This window comes from Anolis sagrei, chromosome 1 (genome assembly GCF_037176765.1).
Source record: "Anolis sagrei isolate rAnoSag1 chromosome 1, rAnoSag1.mat, whole genome shotgun sequence".
Taxonomy (NCBI): Eukaryota; Metazoa; Chordata; class Lepidosauria; order Squamata; family Dactyloidae; genus Anolis; species Anolis sagrei.
This window is the reverse complement of record NC_090021.1, coordinates 117,409,066-117,428,905: the sequence shown is the minus strand read 5'-3', so window position 1 is coordinate 117,428,905 and position 19,840 is coordinate 117,409,066. Positions and strand designations below refer to the sequence as shown.

Below are 19,840 nucleotides of genomic sequence, written 5' to 3'. Positions count from 1 at the left end.
GGGGAAGCAGTTGGTATTTGGCGGGGAATATATTGTGCGGGTCTCTCGGTTGGCGGGAAACAGGAATTCAATTGTGAGGGAGGGTATATAAGGGTTGAACCGCGGCTGCCGGCCAATCCTGGCTTTCTTTGTGTATGAATGTCCAGCAGTAAAAGTTCCTGATTGATTACGGAATGGCATCCTGTGTCATTATTGGGAGTGGCTGCTGTGAGCTTACATTAAGCCAGGATTCCCCGGTACCGTCCCGCGGCTGCGGTGAGGTACCCTTATGGAACGAGAGAAAAATCCAGCGGCAGAGGGAGAGCCAGACTCCCCTTTCGAGAATGCGGAGGAGGAGCTGGAGAGAGTGGCTGCCTTGCCTTCATTGACTGCTTATGCCCGGCCCAACGGGGTGACCCAGAGGCGAGTGAAGGGGGCAGAGGCGGCAGCGAGAGAAAGCAGTGGGCTAGACTTCCCCTCTCCGCAGAGGATGGAGTATTTGGAGGAAAAGGTGGCAGCCATGGAAACCACCCTCGCAGTGATGTCGAGGGTGATGGAGCGGCTGGCCCCCTTGGTAGAGGAACCACAACCCCGGGGGGAATCGGTGTGGAGTGCAGAGGAGAGGAGCGACCGGGGACCCGGAGCACGGCCTAAAATGCAGGCGAGTTGGAGAGCCGGGGCAGAAAGTGATGAGGAGGAAAGACAGCCGCGGGGCCTAACGCTAACATCCCAGCAGACGCTTCTGGTGCCCCCGACCGGAGCTGGGCGCGGCACAGGGCGATATGGATTGCCCCCGGAGCAGCATGGGCTCCAGGGAGGGCCACCGCGAGCAGAGAGCTGGGAGATGCAGCCCCTTCTCCACCACCAGAGAAGGGAGGACCTGAGAGTCGAATTTGGAGGTGAAGCCGGGAGCCTCGATTATTTCCTAACCATGGTGAGGGGCTATCTAGAGGATAACGCACTCACCTTCAGATCGGAGGCAAGCAGAGTGCAGGCAGTGGGCGCAGCACTGAGGAGAGGAGCGGCAGAGTGGTATGTCCAGCTCCATTCCAGACATGACCCGTGCTTGGGATCCACGAGGCGATTCCTAGCAACGATGGAAGCACGCTTCAGGGACCCGCTTGAGAGAGTCCAAGCGAGAGAGAAGTTGCAGACAATAACCCAAGGCCAGCGTTCCGTGTCGAAATACGTGGAAGAATTCCAGTTGCGGGCAGAAAAAGTGCCTGAGTGGTCCAGATATTTAAGGAAGGCCTGCGGAAGGAAATCTTAGCTTGGGCGCTTCATCGCGATGATCCGGAGGAGATAGGCGGATGGATTGAGCTGGCTGGCCGCATCGAGACGACCCTGGCTCAGGTCAGGAGACATCGAGGGGCGGTACCGCAGCAGACGAGAGCCAAGGAGGAGAGTTGGAGGACGGAGAGAGGCTCGATCGGGAAAGGCGCAGCCGGAGGACCCAAGGAGCAGAAAGGCGGCTGTTTTGTGTGCGGCCGTTTGGGGCATCGGGCCGCCAATTGTTGGCAGAGAAAAGGGGGGGATCCCCCTCAGCCAAAGTTTAAACCGGCCGCTGGGAAGAGAGCGGAAGAGAGCCTCCCTCACAGGGCCCCAGTGGGGAATCTGGTGAGTCACAACCCAGGAATGCTAGTGTTCCCGATAAGGCTAGAAGGGAAGGGGAAGTGGGCCAGTTGCAAAGCCCTCGTGGATTGTGGCTGCTCCAGAAACATTATAACCCCTGAATTGGCAGACGAACTGAAATGTGAGAAAGCCGTCTTGCCAGCCCCTATAGCATTTTCACAGCTGGATGGATCAGTGGCGGCTGGATCCCCAGTGCGATTCAAGGTGGGGGAAGTGCAGTGCAAGATAGGGAATTGGGAAGGCGGCATCACATTTGTGGTATCCCCTATGGCAACTTATAATGTGATATTGAGGATGCCGTGGTTGAGGGAGGCAAACCCACAGATTAATTGGAGGAAGGGCAGCCTGAGCTTCCAAGACGGAGAAAAAGGGGAGTGTTGTAAGAGGGAGGGATGCACGAAAGACGGGGTGCAGGAGATCCCTCCCAAATATAGAGACTTTGAGGTCATGTTTGATGAGAAGGAAGCAGATCAGCTTCCTCCCCCAAGAAGGGTCGAGGTGAAAATCGAACTCAATAAAGATGCTAAGCTGCCTAGGAGTAGGCTATACCCCATGTCGGCGAAGGAGATGGAGGAACTGAGGAAGTACATTGATAAGAACTTAGCCCGAGGGTTCTGAATCCCCATTGGGGGCCCCAGTGCTATTTAGGCACAAAAAGGACGGCTCGTTGAGGTTGTGTGTGGACTATAGGGGGCTGAACGCAGTGAGCATGACCAACAATTACCCATTGCCTCTAACCAAAGACTTACTGTTGAGACTGTCAGAGGCACAGGTGTTTACGAAAATCGACTTGACTGAGGCCTATCATAAGTTGCGGATACGGCCTGAGGACAGATGGAAAACGGCCTTCTCATATACATTAGGGCATTTTCAATATTCCATGTGTCCCTTCGTACTAAAAGGCTCGGGAGGGGCATTTATGCAAATGATTAATGAGGTGCTGCACCCGTTACTGTACCGGGGAGTGTACTGTTTTGTGGATGATGTAATAATATTCAGCCGTGATAGGCAATCCCATATTCAGTTGGTGAGGGAGGTGCTCCAGAAATTGAGGGAAGCAAAGCTGTTTGCAAAGCTGCCAAAGTGCGAATTTAATAAGGAACAAATAGATTTCCTCGGATACAGAATCTCCCAGGGAGGGGTGGCAATGGATCCTTCAAAGGTGGAGGATGTCAGGGAATGGGGACCTCCTAAAACACGCAAGCAGTTACAGTCATTCTTAGGGTTTGCGAACTTTTATCGAGTGTTCATAAAGGACTTTGCTCAGGTGGCGCTGCCCCTCACTGAATTGCTGAAGACAAAGGGGAGGGGGGAGACAGTAAAGGTGCGGTCCCCGGGGGCACAATTGAATTGGTCAGCAGAATGCCAGAGGGCTTTCGAGGAACTGAAACGCAGGTTCACAGAAGAACCTGTCCTAATCCACCCCGATCTGACTAAGCAGTTTGTAATCCATTGTGACGCATCGGATTGGGCCTATGGGGCAGCGTTGATGCAAAGGGATCCAGAGGGGAGGTTGAAGCCATGTGGGTTCATATCAAAAAAGTTCAGCGAAGCTGAGCGAAACTGGCCGGTGTGGGAGAAGGAAGCCCTATCAATCCTAAGAGCTCTGGAGACATGGAGGCATTTGTTAAAGGGAAGCGGCATACCCTTTGAGGTATGGACCGACCATAAAAACCTACAATATATCACTTCGCCCAGGAAATTGTCAGCGAAACAAATAAGATGGGGGCAGTTCTTCAGCAGATTCGATTTCCAGCTGAAGTTCCACAAGGGGAGACAAAATGTGGTGGCAGACACGTTGTCACGTATGCCGGAGGATGAAGGGAGGGGGCAAGACCAAAAGGGGAGTATTTTCTCGGAGCGGCAGTGGGGCATGGCGGTGCAGACCAGGGCACAAGCAGAACACAGTCAAAGACTTGTGGGGGTAGAGAGCAAGGACGGGGGATGGGAGGAGGAGATAAGACAGGCATGCAAGGAGGATGAGTGGCTGGAGAGGAACAAGGAAAAGGTGGAATGGAAGGGTGGATTGGGGTTTGTAAACAAAAAGGTATACATCCCAGTCAGCCTGCGGGAAAAAATGATGATCAGATGCCATGACAATAAGGGGGCAGGACACTCGGGAGTTACGAAAACTCTGAAATTACTGGTACGCCAATGTTGGTGGCCCGGGATGAGGGGTGACACAAAATCATATGTATCCCGATGTAACACATGTGCAAAGAACAAAGTACCCACACAAAAGCCAGCAGGGTTGTTGCAGAGTGTAGCAGAGCCGTCAAAGCCATGGAGTGTGATTGCTATGGATTTTGTAGGCGAACTCCTGAATAGCCGGGGTCAGCACTACATATGGACAGTGATGGACTTATTCTCAAAACAGGCACATTTCGTGGCGCTGCCTAAATTGCCATCTGCGGAAAAGTTGGCTGAGCTGTTTATCAAAGACATATATCGGTTGCATGGGTGTCCCGATCAGGTGATTAGCGATCGAGGGGTGCAGTTTATGGCACGTTTCTGGGGAAAGTTCATGCAACTGATGGGGGTGGAAAGGACCCTGAGTTCAGCGTTCCATCCCATGACCAATGGGGGGGGGGGGTCGAGCGCACTCAGCAGACATTGGGATTATTCCTAAGGACATACACAAATCATTGCCAGAACGACTGGGCAGATCTCATCCCATATGCAGAAGTCGCATATAATGGAGCCTGTCACGCGTCCACAGGGAAATCCCCCTTTGAAATAGTCTACGGTATGGAGGTAGCCCCTTTGCCTAAACTGCCGAGTTGGGAGGAGGAGGAACCGTGGGGAAAGGAGGGGTGGCCAGACAAGGTGAGGGCGAGTTGGGAGGAGGTAGTGAAATCACTCAGAGAAGACCAACGGAGGTATAAGTTATTTGCAGATAGAAAAAGGAGGGAAGGAGACAGATTGGAGGAAGGGGATTTGGTATGGTTGAGCACCAAAAATCTCAAGCTGAATACCCCGTCCAGGAAGTTATCTCCCAAATACATCGGACCGTTTAGAATCTCCAGTAAAATCAATGATGTCACATATACATTGCAACTACCGAAGGTTTTGGGGAAGATACACCCAACGTTTCACTGTAGCTTGTTGAAAAAGTATCAAGGTTCGCTGGATGAAGAAGGAATATAGTAGTGACATGTATTTCCATTCCAGGAAGAAGAGGAGGAGGAGGAGGACGTCATGTCAGGAACCGGTTTCCAGGCCTTGAGTCTTGGCGCAAAAAACCAGGATCCTGACATGTGATGCTGATAAGAATGTGTAGCTGGTGGCCTTGGGGGGAAGCAGTTGGCATTTGGCGGGGAATATTGCGCGGGTCTCTCGGTTGGCGGGAAAGGGGAATTCAATTGTGAGGGAGGGTATATAAGGGTTGAACCGCGGCTGCCGGCCAATCCTGGCTTTCTTCGTGTATGAATGTCCAGCAGTAAAAGTTCCTGATTGATTACGGATTGGCGTCCTGTGTCGTTATTGGGAGCGGCTGCTGTGAGCTTACATATATATATAGATGTTTTAAAGAAATATAAATGTTTTAAATATAAATGTTTTAAATAAATAAATAAGTTCTACAGCTTAGTGGCTTAACCAGCTGTGCCACCCATCTTCCCATGCCCTGCATTGCCCAGCTTCCCCCTCACCCTATCCCATGGGGGGAAATGTCTGCCACCTGGCTTCCCCTCATTTTTGCCTATGCAACACAGGAAGTTTCACATGTTCCCACTTCACTCATGTTATAGAGCCCAACCAGAAATAGAACGACATCATGGGATGGGAGCTGGTGGGCTCCATGTGGCAAGTTAAGTGGGGGCATCACTCAACTGGCAACTTTGCCTGTCCGATGAGACCATAGGTCAGTGGCGTCAGACTTGTGGCCTTCCAGGTGTTTTGGACTTCAGCTACCAGAATTATTGGCCATTGGACAAGCTGGCTAGGGCTTCTGGAAGTTGAAGCCCAAACATCTGTAGGGTCACAAGTTTGACAACATGCTTTAGGTTATGTATTCATAACTGACCAGTAATAATATATTGGTCAGAATGGCTAGTAGGCCAGAATGGCTAGTAGTTCTGATGTATAACTGTTTCTTGGGGTGGGGGATGTGGTGGGAAACCATACATTTAAAAATCTTAAGATTAAACATTCCTGAATATAAAATAATTGTGTTATTCTTTTCAGGTTATGATTCCTATCTCTGTTATGATGGATGAAATGAAAACGTTAATGTGATTTATAGCCATGTGACTGTGAAAAGTTTAGAAATTGGTTGCTGAATGTTGAAGGGAAGCTTGAATGAAAGTCAAATTTTAAAAAATGTGTCCTTTCATGGTTGCATGTAAATGTTTTGGCTGTTACATTATAGAAGTGGTTGTTTTGGGAGGGAAAAGGAATGTCTAGAGTGTCGGGCCACTGAATGGTGACTCACCAAGAGACAGATTGGGAGGCAATGGAAATTATGTGAGAGGTAGAGATGAGAGCTAAAGAGTGTTAGGTCAGCATTGATTTGTTATCTTGCAATATAATATGAGAGTAGAATTAATGCAGAAATGGCTAGTTGGGCAGGAGAGGTTGCCTAGGGCCCGATATTGGGAGAAATGCAGGATATAAATTAAATAAATATATGAATATGCAAACTTTCTACTAACAGAAAAGAGAGAGCAACAGAGCTGTTTTGAAACCACATGATTTTAACACAAAATGGATATGTCTGTTTCAGAGAATACATTTGTTAGACATTTTTTAAGATTGCGGGGTTCCACATACAAGCACATTTTCATTGGTTGCATTTGTTTAATCAGATTTGCCACATTGGTCATGGCAACAAATCCTAAAAAGAGATGAATCCAGGGTACAGGAACCCAAATCAGGGCTAGGAGTTTTAAAAACTGTAAGTATCATAGGAATGGTGAGGCTTATCTCAACATCTGAGTCAAATAACTATACAAAAGGAATATAGAAGGGCATTCCTGAATAGAAGTGTTGTACTGTCTAGTAAAAAGTAGAATTACAAGCCATGTTCTCATCTCTGTTAACAGTGGGGAATTGGTGGGGAAGAGGGTGTCACAGACATCCTCTTCATATATCACATGCAGCTTTTGTTTTGTTACTCCCTAACAAGAGGAGGGGGCCACTCTTGGTTGGAATTCAGTGTGATCAGAACAGGGTTCACATGTGGATTTTTCATCTAAGTGTTCTCACCATGAAGGAGACGTTTCATTCAGATTGCCCTAGGGACTAAAGAGAAATGTCCCTCCTTCATTCATGCTGCATTTCAGAGAAAAACCTTCCCTTACCTGTAACTAATTAGGTGGGAAATAAGATATGTAGCTGTATTAATTAGTCTCAAGAGAGAGAAAGAGAGCATCTAGTTTGGCCCAGAAAAAGGCTTCATACAGAAATACACATCCTCATTAAAAATTCTGTAGAATGAAAGCTATCTTTCAAGAAACATTGAATATCTTCAGATGTCTTTTATGTATATCCTATTGTAATCCTTACAAGAAGCTTGTAAGAATCACAGTTACTATATATCCCACTTTCCAAATTGTATGTGAGAACCTGAAGCAACGAGAGGAGACCCTGATGGAGACCACCTACTGAGGTTGTGGAAGGTGTGAGATTAGACATTGGGATTTGTTGATTCCTAATTCAAGCTCTTAAAGTGCATTTGCACTGTAGAATTAATACAGTTTGGTATCATAGTGCCGCAGTGCAATGAAACAGAATAATAGAAGTTGTAGTTTTACAAGTTCTTTAGCTTTCTTTGCTAAAGAGTGCTGGCCTTACCAAACTCCAAATTCCAAGATCACATAGCACAAAGCCATGGACAATAGAGTGGTGTCAATTTGCATTAATTCTACCACTGTAAATGCATCCTTAGTCATTTAAAACTAAACCATCTGCAAACCTTTTACTTAGCTCATGCTAGATAAAATACTCAAAAAATTTATTCCTTTCTACATCCATTTCTTCTGTTTCCATCTCGTACTGTTTCATGGCAACAAAATATCGGACAAAGTTGTCACCCAGGGCTTCCCTGATACACTCATCTTCCTGAAGTGCAATGAGAGCGTCTTCCATCTTTAGAGGAATGGTTGCTGGTTTCAAAGAAGCAGAGCCCTCAGTTTCTTCTGAACCCTCTTGGAAGCTGAGCCTTCTCCTAATGCCATCCAGGCCTGCTGCAATGGTAGCTGACAACACCAAATAGGGATTTGCTGTTGCTGAGCCAAGCTTGTTTTCTATTCGAGGTCCTCTTTCCCCATGACTTTTGAGATTAAACGCACAGCTGTTATCATTACATGCCCATTTGACAACAACGGTGTCCTTTGAATCTTTGCTATATGCATAGTAGCGTTTACGGCAACTAGTGGTTGGAGCCATCAGGCAACTGAGAGCTGCTGCATGCACCAGTAGTCCAGCAAACCAGCTCTTTCCTATGTCAGTGAACTCTGGACTTCCAGGACCAATAGAAAACAAATTATCCTGCCCATTGTTGTCCCAAAGACTATGAGAGAAGATGCCCGAGTTGCAAAATCCATTCTCGGTGAAAAAGGTGGCAATGTAGTTATACTTTTTGGCCACTTCCTTGATGCCTGTTCGGAAAGTGAAGGCATTGTCAGCTGACCCAATGCCAAACTCTGGGTGGAGGGAGATCTCCATTTGCCCTGGTCCTGTAGAAGAGGAGAAGCTCTCGATGTTTGCCCCAGCATGATACATTCCATCAATGAGGTCCTGGATGAAACACTGGTCATGGTTAGTTAGGATGGTTGCAGCAGGAAAAGATATTGTCTTCGAATTTACAATTTCGGCAATGCCATAAATACAGAACTCATAAGTGAAGCTGGAATACAAAGCAAACCCACTGTCTCGGAGCTGCATCAGCTGTCGTTTGGCAATGTGCCTGGGTGAAGTCAATAGAGGGTTGCCCATTACAGTAAAGGAATCACATATCACCCTTGCAGTTGCTTCAGCCCATGGTAAAGCCCGAAAAGTTGATAAATCAGGACTCAGGATTATGTCACAGTTGAAATTGCTTGCAGTTATCTGTTTTATTTCACTAATCATAGGATTCAGGGTCAGCTCAAGATAACCTCTGGGCATGGAGACACCATGGATTGCTTTGGTCTATAGAAAGGGAGGAAGAGCAGTCAGTTGTGTTTTAGACACTAGAACATTGCAGAGATAATGTAATATTTCATCCATGATGGTTTAAATGCTTTTGTGAGTTCACATTCTAAGGAAGACTTCAAAAGAGAGATGGCAGCAATATTCCCCATTTAGAAAAGTTGCACATTGTACTTTGTGGATCTGAATGTTCCTTCAAAGTTACCAAGTGTCCTATGACAGCACTAACATCCATTTTTTAACAAACACACATACATTCATAGAAGCATTCAACAAATGAGGAAGTGCTGTGGTCAGGGAGTCAAAAAGCATGCAATCTCATTTTCTAGATTTCATCCCATGTTTTCAGCTGCTTTTAAAATGTCCCAGTTTCTCTCTTTTCTTTTGTTTTACTTTCAAGTCTAGAAATGTGGGAATTGGCTTGAAATAGCACCTGGACTTCCAATGAATGATCACAGCCCTGGACTACATTACTTGTGTTGCTAAATAGCTTTCATTATAAAACTGATTGCTTAAATCCTAGTTCCCTAACTCAGGAGTTCATCCTTCAGCCTTCTAAACTGCTTTTATGTGGTTTACTTAAGTGTCACAAATCAACTTATTTATCAAAATCTGTGTCCTACTTTTCCACTCACTAGGATTTGATTCCCAATTTTCCATTCATGATGTCAGAAGGTGCTAACAACCACATGATTTATCTTTCAATACAGTCTTCATTTCAAAATGCAGATCAGTTGGAGAAATCTAAGCTAGGTGCCCCTCACTTTAAAGGAACAACAGGAAACAAAATGGTGATATTACTCCGCAATCTTCCATGAGCATTAAACTCCTTTGAAAAGAGCTTATTTCTATCCTAAGGGGCATCAGTCTAAGAAAATGGACTTAAGACTTGGAGGTAAAAACAATAGCAACAATCCTGCAGTAAAATGTGTAAGAAAAAAAGACTATTTGATTTCAAAGGAACTTCAACATAAAAGCTAAAAAATTACATTTACAGCCATCCTATCATACATTTCACAATTATCAAAAACTGAAAACTGAAATATTAATGACAAGATTAAAACTGAAGTGTTATATATAAATCAACCATGCTGAGCATCATATAAAAAGGCTCTTTGAGGTCACTACTTTCTCTACCCAAAACTCCAACATTTTAGTCTCATTGGGTTATTGTGAGTTTTCCGGGCTGTATGGCCATGTTCCACAAGTGTTCTCTCCTGACATTTCGCCTGCATCTATGGCAGGCATCCTAAGAAGTCTTATCTCATTCATTGGATCACCAGCTTAACCAATTTTATTATTAAGCCATTGTGCAATCACTTTAGTTTCTTTTGTTATTGCCTCTTGGTATTCTTTTGTAATTTGCAGGTGTCAAATAAAACAGCATCTGTGTGGATGGAGTCAAAGTAAAAAATAATATATCGGCTGAAGGAGATTCTTGGATATGCTAAAAAAAACAGTCTTGAGTGGTTAATTATTTTTGTAATTGCGCAGAGACTGCAGAATTACTGACTATTTTGTGGGAGGGTGATTAAATAAGCTAAAATCCTTACAGGGACTTGAAAAATGAAAGAAGAAATCTTTGTGGTAAACCTTAAGTGAATTGCATGTGACAAAGGCTTGTGTAGTGTATTGCTTGTGTAGAATCAAGAAACGCAAAAGTCTTGCAAAAGATACAAACAACATACCCGGAAAAAGCGAGAAGGGATGCTCTTTGATCTTGACACTCCATGAAGGTCTGTTGCTTCAAACCTGACAACATGAATGTCGTCTCTGGCCATCTGTTCTTTAATGTGCTCAATTTCAGAGATCAACTGAAGAGGAATACGATTGCCAGCGCTCTTTACATCAGGTTCTTTGCTCTGTTCTTCTAAAAAAATGGAAAGGCAATCTTTTTCAGTCAAAGTTGAAAGTCACCAGTGTTGCCATACCTTCTCTGCATAGCAATAGGGATGTAATTATTCAGTAATTGCCTTTTCGAATGAAGCAACAGGAAATGTCAGCTATTTTCCTTCCACAACTAGAAAAGTCTTTGAAAACTGCCTATTTGCAATTCTGGAATTATTCTATGGGAAAAAAACATACATGGTGTGTTTGTACAGAAATCACTGTGATATTCAGGAAGCATTTTCTGTGCAGAAAATAATATTTCTACACAAAAATATTCTTTCCTGTGTAGAAAATGGGGTTTCCTGCAAATCAACTACATCCATGCATAACGGGTAGTTCTGTACTGTAGTATTAATGCATTTTGACACTGTTTTAACTGCTATAGATCAATGACATGGAATGCTGGGATTTGTAGTTTGTTGAGGCACCTGTACCCTTTGGCATAAAAAACAATAGAACTTTGAAAAATTAAAAAAATAGCTCTACAGCTTTAAGGGTAATTAAGATAATCTTTCATCAAGCATTTGCAGAGATGTAAAGCTCTCATCACACAACTGATCCCTCATCGAGAGTTGCATCCTTGCTAGCAGAGGTATAAAGAAGGGAAGGACAATGCTTTTAATTTCATTAATTGCCATCAATTTAGCTTTAACTAATGTCAACTTTCCACATGAGAAACAACCCCCCCCACACACACACACACAAGATAGCCTGTTATCAATAGCCTTGTTTGGGTCTTGGTTTCCTTAACTGAGTCTATCTACCTGTAATATGACTTTCCTCTTTTCCCACTGCCTTCTATGTTACCAAGCATTACTCTGGCCAAAGCACATTTTGATATCTCAAATGTTAGCCCAGTTTCTGGGTATATTTGACCTGCTGATTCCAAAAATGGCACCAGTTCCCCCTTGTCAGCTCTAGTTTTTCAGTTACAGAACATATGCCACATGCCATCTGCTCGCCTATAGAAAATTATGATAACCATATCTAAGAAACCAGATCTGATGTGGTCTATCCAGTGCAATTTTCTGAATCAGCAGCCCAAATAATCCCAAGAAATAAGCCTAAAATCCAAGACACCAAGAATTTATTTTGATTGGACTGTGTATCATCTCATGTCCAAAGTACATGAGATCTTCGGTGTAGTTATTTTAGCTTCTAGCATAAGTCTTATTTCTTTTTTTTAAAAACTACTTCCCTAGATTGATGCACTGCAGTTGTTAAAAAAGCAAGTAGTAATCCAGATTAATCCATCATGTGATAACCTTAATATCTAGTTTATTAACTTAATCCAAACCAATAATTTCATTCAATTGTTAATTATTTCTCAGAATCCCAATTAACAGAGATGCACTGGCATCCATAACACCTTTGAGTTGCTTCATTGAGCTATAGGCATATATTCTCGGCTTCCTCTTCATTTCTTTCACAGTGGTTTTGAATTCAAGCCCTCCCATAGGAATAATTGCTGTAAGCATTAGGGTTGCAGAGAAACATTTTTTACTATACAAAACATTATCATCTCCAAATCTAGGGTGAGTCAACAAATGTAAATGCTTTTCAAAGCTTTTGTCTCAGTGGGAATCTCTGTCTGAGGGCAATAATAAATGTCATGTTTCTGTTATGTGCATAATTATTTTATGATGTAAATAGTAGTATGAGGGGATAGAAACCATGTTGTCCCAGATAATGTTTCATGTCCTACTGAAGATGTAAAATAAGTGGCACTGACAAAAATTCACCTAAACCTCTTCCTGCAACCCACAAAAAACATGCTATTTGTGACAGGACCCAATTAATACCATGTCTACTTTGGTCCTTACATCCACTTGAAAGGAAGAAATGTTCTAGCTTTAGTGAACAACACCATTTAATTATTAAATAAGACCTGAACACTTATAGCTGGTAACTTTCCACAGTTTACCAAGTTCATAGTAAAGAAAATGTAAGTGGAACAGGGACAGACAACTTCAGAAGGTTCAAGCTCCAGTTCTCCCTTTTGTCGTGGACTACAGCCAAACTCACCACCCCACTACTGAAACCTAGCACCATTGAATTTCAGTGACAAATTGAAATTTGTCACAAAACACCATTTACGTAATCACCAGCCACCTTTACACCAACATTTGCTGCTTTCTGCAATTTACTCCAGTAGTTTGTTGCCCACATTTGGTGGCACTCTTTTTGGGAAGCCTTGGGGAGCTGTAACATTGGCATTAAGGCCCACATGTATCTTGTGAGCCACCTTACCAACCTCAGAAACAGAAGAACTGACTCATTTTTTTAAAAAAAAATTAATAACATCTTCCCCCTGTTACTCCTTACTTACAAAGTACATTATGGCGTATGTACAAGGAAAGCAACCAGTTTTTATGCTTATGATCAATGAGCAACATTTTAGTATATGGAAACTGTCTAATCTTAATACCATTCTGCCCCCTTATGTTCACCACATTATGCAAAATATTCTTCCTCCATGCAAATTGCATTACCTACACTGAGCCCATTATTTCATAGTACAGGCTGTAGGGCGTCACGTAAACAGCAGATACTTCTATATGGTACATAAGAGCCATCACTACCATTGTCTGCAATAATGTTTGGTTTACCACTGCTACTTTATAATGAGTTTGCTTTGCTGCTTGATTTACTGAACAATAGATTTAATGTTGTCTTAGTGCCTTATTGTGATTTTTCTGCCCTTGTTCCTTCTGCCCCATGTATGGATCTAATAAACAGAGAAAGAAACACATAAATCAGTTTTATCAGTGGTGTTTTTTGAACAAACAGCTCCCTATCTCTTAAAGAAGCAGTGGTGAATGTGGGCGACCAGATGTTGTTGGATTACTATGCTATGCTATTTGTCGCATGTCTTCAAGTCATTTCTGATTTATGGCAACCTTAAGGCATCCTTATAATGGGTTTTTCTTAGAAATATTTGTTTGGGGAGGTTGCCATTGTTTGGGGAGTGTGAGAGAATGTGACCTTCCTAAGGTCACCCAATGGATACTATGGCCTACAGAGGCTCAAATCCTAGTCTAATGGATTTCTAATCCATAACTTGAACTATTGCATCACATAATCATAAGGTGTATGGGATATGGTGGGTCCACATCTCCCAATAGAAGAATATTGAAGATGGAGACTTAACATACTTACCAACTGTGACATCGATTCTAGGTCCTGAAACACTGTCTGCATTTGGGGAAGATGTCTGGTGTTTCTTATTAGGATCCTTCAGATCATGAGTCTGAGATTGATGCTCGTCCATCCCAGCAGAGATATAAACCACTGGCGTCCTAATTTCTTGCTCTCCTCCATGTCTGTTAATAGGAGGGACTTTCTGGTCACCTCCCCTTAAACGTGGATGAAACATTTCCATGCACTGGCCTTGCTTATCAGTAGACTTCATCAGATGTGTATGGAAAGAGGTCCCACTGGCTTTCCTACTGTTTCTGGCCCTGGTACTCATGAGTGGACTCTCCCTCAGTAGGTTTTTCAATTCCCGCAAAGTTTCTTTGGAAATTCCTGAGCCCAGAGCAAAAGGGTCTTTGTTGTCATCTTTTTCCTGAGTTGCTACCAAAGGATCTCTGTTCTTTTCCTCAATTGTGTGGGGCTCACACCCATCCAATGCTGCATCAGGTTTTCGTATATCTTTTGGGATGGTCCCTGAATCTTCCCAGTCTCTCTCTGGATCCAGCCACACAAGATTCTCATTTTTCTTCTCTGTTCCTAATGTCCGATCTTCTAGGCTAGTTTCACATGGATCCTCTCTGCCCTCTTGTGGGTCTACTTCTGAATGACAGTTTTGAGGAGAGTAATCTGCTGCTTTCTGCACTGCTGGTGATTCCTGAAGATGTTTATCAGACCCATCCTTTATTTGATCAGACATGTTTGCAGGGCAATAAGCATTGGTTGTATCACAGTCTGCAATGGGGATCTGTTTCTCACTGACTTTGACTTGTCTTTCACACCTTAATCCATATATACAGTTGCCATCAATGTCTTCATTTTCATTTCAAGCAGTGTTCTGCAACCATCAGCAAATATCAATAAAATGCTCCAGTCAAATGAAACATGCACTTGAACTGCATCACTTTTTAATTTACAATTCCTAAATTTGATCCATTTTGAATAGATTCAGTTCAGGGGATCAGATCCAAAACATAACTTGTGTATAAATGCAAACCATATTAGGGGAATTTACAAATGATACAAAGTATAGAACACCATAGAGAGTTTGGATATGTTACTTTTAAACTTTAGCGCCCACCCCCCCCCCCCAAATCCCCCAGCCAATATGGCCATGAACATACTGAGAGGTAAGTCCAGGGTCCAAATCTTATAAGGGATTTCCTTTGATTTATGGACAGAAAGTTTGCCCCTTATAGGATTGGCATGTGTCCTTTATCATTAAGAATGTTTTTATTAGAGGGTTTTCTTTTATATAATTTGAATGAGATGGGCCCTTCATGAAGACAGTTATGAATGTGGACAAACATGTTTAAATTTATTTGTATCAATATTTTCATTAGAACTCAAACTTGTTATAATAGCTACTTCCTGACTGTTGACCCTGGAAGTTGAGGAGTTTGACTGTACCTTGATGCCATTTTGAAAACCTGGAAACCTTCCCAAAATATTCAGTGCCAACTAGAAGAAATCCACTTAATCAGTTGTTAAATGGTGAGTTAACATATACAAATCCCACTGATTCAATGGGTCTACATGCATGAGGCAAATAATGGCATAGGCAGCCTTGGTTAACAGACCCTCTAAGAATTAAGCCTCTTTTAGCAAAGTAATTTTATACCACAGAAATGGAAATTATTAGAAATGTGGAGGTGGGTGAATTCAAACAAATTAGTCCATGGATGCATTTTGGAAATGTTTCTAAGGGGTCTCAGGAAGACCCAACATGTTTTTGTTTACTTGTGCTGTGCTTGGTCATTTCACGCATGCATCCCTTCCACTCTAAATAAAAGACCTGATTAATTCTTGCCTTGCTAGAATTTTTCTCATTTATAAACTCTTGGGAAAACAAGGTTTTGAGCATTTTTCTAATGTTCCTTCCATCCTCATTTCCTAGTCAAGTTGAAATGACCCATAAGCTAGCTGAAGTTGTTTTAATAAGGCAAAAGAAATTCACAACCCCCTGCTTTTCATTCTTGGTGGTGAAATAAAGAATTTATTACAATTTGTACTCTCTTTATGATAAAACCTAGATCTTAGTCCAGTCACCAGACAACAAGAAATATCAACCACTGGATTTGGATGTTGTTTTGTTTCTGAATCAAAATAGCCACCATAAGAAAGGTGGCTTCTTTAAAAATTGCTCCTTCACAGGTGTCTCATCTGAAATATTTTATAATGTTAGAATTCTTAAAACTTTATACCATTGTGTGTTTGGTAGCGAGTACCAACAACCAGGTCATTATAGTATTTTAATACATCCAAAAGGTTTAGCGAGATTTTCCTATCAAAATAAAGATGACATTCCAAAATTATGAATCAAAATGAAAATAACTCTAAAAATGTTTCAGTGGCAAACTCTCATCAATATTGCATCAGGTGTAGAATTTAGGTGAAGTGGGAAATCTCAGAGAGGGCTTGAAAAAAGAATTACAAGGCAGACATTTTTACCTTCTGTCTAAAAAAAACCATCTGAAAATCAAGAGACTTAAGGGTATGTTTGTTTTTGTTTTTGTTTGTTTTTTTTAAAAAAGAAAATGAAGTAAATGCTGCACATTACAGCAATAAAAAGAACTAATGACAGCCATTTGATGATATAGTGAATTGGACTTAAGCATTGGTCATTAACAGGCTTTGTCTTGAGACAGATTATACTGCTAGAGAGTTTGGGATAGTGTGGTCCAAAACTGCTCCAAACATGTAGTAAAGAGGTGGCAAGTATTCATATTTTAAGGAAATATATTTTACATGGAAGGAACATTTTTAAAAATTACACTCATTTGTGTAATTTAAACTCTTATCGGCCTTAGACAAAAATTGCAGTCCAATGAGATCTATATAACTCTTACCTCTGCATTAACCTGTTTTTCCTTACAGAATTTGATTTTTTTCAGAAATATGGAACTTGGCAGTCCGGTTATGCCAGTACCAATAGTCAATGACAAAACAAAGTGTGCTAAATGGAAAATATATACATAAGGAAATCACACAGTATGATATGTATTCTGACACGTGCCAAAAATGTGCTCAATCTATTGTCTGCTTTGATTAATCCTTCATTTGAATCCCTGTCAGTTACAAGACAGGGCAATTTTTCTGTTTTTCAAAATATTGTTTACTGATGTAATCCCAAGTATTAAGGTCTAGAACAGCCATTCAGAGTTAAATCTAACATTTAAAAGACATTTTCTCTTAGACTGCCTTCACATGATGGCAAAGCATTTGACTTTCTTTAATGTCTGCCTAAAGCTGGATCTACACTGTCAAATAATTCAATTTGAACTGTACTGACCTATGGTCCTTCTGCACAAGCAGAAAATGTGGCTTAGAATCATAATGCAAAATGCCAGCTCTGAGCCACATCAAGGCCACAGAAGGGTGTCCTGAGCTGCCTCGGCGATAGGACACCTGCCTGACAGCCCAGTCATGCCGAAGCTGGTTTGTTGGGACTGGGCATGGGCTGTTTCCATCCTCCCAGCACCACCAATTTCCTTCCTCCCACTTTTCCCAGAGTCCTTTGCCAGTCAGATGACACAGAACAAGGAAAAAGAGACTGCTACCATAGGTAGTTGCTTTTTCTTTCTTCTCGGGGGGGGGGGGAGGGGGAATCAAGGGTGGAGAGGGCAGAAAGGGACTTCTGGCCCACCTTTCTGGGCTGTCTGAGCCCTGGGAGCATGGGATGCTGTGGGGACACAATCCTGGATTCCACTTAAGGATCAGGGATAGGTGTCCCCACTGTCCCAACACAGCAGAAGTTTCAAATCCTGGGATTTGGACATTCCTGTGTCTGTTTTTAATCCAGAGTGCAAATGTATTAAGCAACTTGCCTGCCCTGGGTTAAATCACATTAGTTTGTGTACATTTTGTGAACACGTGGAGGGTAAATGCAACTCTCCACTGCATAATTTGAAAGTGCAGATGCAGTTCTATATAATGTAATTTGAATTGCATTATACAGGTTTACACTGATTAGATAACACAGTTTAAACTGTGTTATTTGACTGTGTAGATCCAGTCTGAATCTTTGACAATCTGAATGTTACACCCATCCAGAATGAGAACAAGTGTTGATGCCCACAAGTTGTCATTCTAAGATTTGCACTTTTTGTGTATTTTAAAAAAATATTTTATTACATCTACTCACCACCCCCACAAATGAATACAGTAGATGAAACCGATGTAATAAGGGAGGTGCATGTTCCCTGCAAATATTAATACTATGACCACAGCCTTACATTGTTCCAAATGAACTATTACTAACACTTGTGTCAGGCCAGCCAAAATGGTATTCCACAGAGAAGTGCATAAATGTTTCCAAAGATGCTCATTCTCTAGTATCAAGGAATCAAGCCTGCATTGTAGGGTTTGATGACATCTCAATGAGCAGTAACTAGAAATTCAACAGCAAATAAATGCTGCCAGATTTTGAGATATTTCCTCATGAGTTATAGCAGCCCCCTTAATCATTTCTAGGAAATATCTTGTCTGGAATTTCAGCTTTTCATCTCCAAATTGAACACACTGCAAGTTAGATGAAAACCAAAATAAAGTACTAAAAAATTAGGGGTGTGCAAAATGGCACAGAATCAGTTCTGTTTTCATTCTGGTTTTGGGTGCCCCCCGCCCCCGGTTCTGTTTTCAGGAAGAAACAGAACTCAGAGTTCTGAATCCTCCCCCCCCCCCCCCGCCCTTGGAATCTTCCCGAAAACAAAACGGAGAGCACCTGAAGTTCGAAACAAAAACAGAATGAAAACAGAACGGATTCACACATCCCTACTAAAAATGTTGACATGGGACATGATACTTTATAGCAAAAAGATAGATAGACATACAGATGATGATGACAATCAACTTTGGCTAATGGCTAACACTGCAACCTAGCTTGAATGTTAATGGGCATGGACTACTGATGTCATATCTGTTCGAGATGGGCCAGAGTTGGTATGCCAACATAAACTTGTAGAACATCCTGTACCAATAGAAGAATAGTTTATGACATTGCTCTATTTATCCTATTGTGAATAGTGTCCCCTTTCCTCATTTAATTTTTTTAATCCCTTACTTTTAAACCAAGCTCAATATCACTGATGTCCATGTGTAAAATCTTAATTGAAATGCTTTCATTTTATAAAATACAGAATAATATTCATTCATTCATTTTTTTCCTAACAACTGCACCACTGTATTTTTGCACAAACAGTTAACTTTCCAGTAGAGCGAAACCAGTCGAGTCAGGTTGTTTAGTGCAGCTTTCAACTTCAAAGAAAAATACTCCTTGCTGAACACTTGGCATATCTAACACCTAGCATTTTGCCAAGCTAGCAGTTTCAGATTCAAGATCTAAAACAATGTTGTTTTGGGCTCACAAAGCTCTTATGGAGCACTGCATGCTGCTCAGCCTCGGAGTTTGAAATCCATCAATATTTTATATATTTACTCACTTAGAAAGAATTTCATATCCAGCCATATTACACAGATGAAAACTAGGACATGGCCCAGCAACATCAGAGTGTGGAGAAAGTTATTAAAGAAGATGGACATACAAATTATGAAAGACATCTGCAGTTTGCTTTTGCTCACACCAACAGGGAAGAGAAAGATTCCATTATCTCTTTTCTTTTCCTCTCTGCTGTTGCGTGCAAATAGCATTTACACCTTGAATTCAATTTGCAACAATTAAACTAAGCAGTGGATAAACAGAGGAAATGGAAAGAAGAGCAAAAAACTGGGATATTTTGAAAGCAGCTGAAAATGTGCAGAAAAAAATGGAAACATTTTGTCTCTGCAAAATCAAAAAAAGTTGAAGTGCATGGAGTCTTTGCATCCTGTCATCCCAACACAATATTTGTCCAAAGAAAGCAACTAATACAAAATACAGTCTTTTTTTTTTTACTAAACACTATGCTTAAGATTTAATATATTTCTATTATCTCTATTACATTACCTGACAAGTGGGATCATCTGTGTCCATTGCCTGCACATTTTGGTTCAAGCTCTTGTCCAATATTGTTAAGGA

The 19,840-nt window shown here is 42.0% G+C and overlaps 1 protein-coding gene across 1 annotated transcript; it reads right to left on the bottom strand.

Annotated features, from left to right (window-relative positions):
• Window positions 1-7,542: 7,542 nt before the first annotated feature.
• LGSN (lengsin, lens protein with glutamine synthetase domain) lies at window positions 7,543-14,524 on the bottom strand. Its single transcript, XM_060772328.2, has 3 exons — window positions 13,792-14,524; window positions 10,431-10,612; window positions 7,543-8,742 (listed from the first exon to the last, which is right to left on the bottom strand). Exons 1-3 carry the CDS (start codon window positions 14,522-14,524, stop codon window positions 7,543-7,545), a joined length of 2,115 nt encoding a protein of 704 aa, XP_060628311.2.
• Between the last annotated feature and the right edge of the window lie 5,316 nt (window positions 14,525-19,840).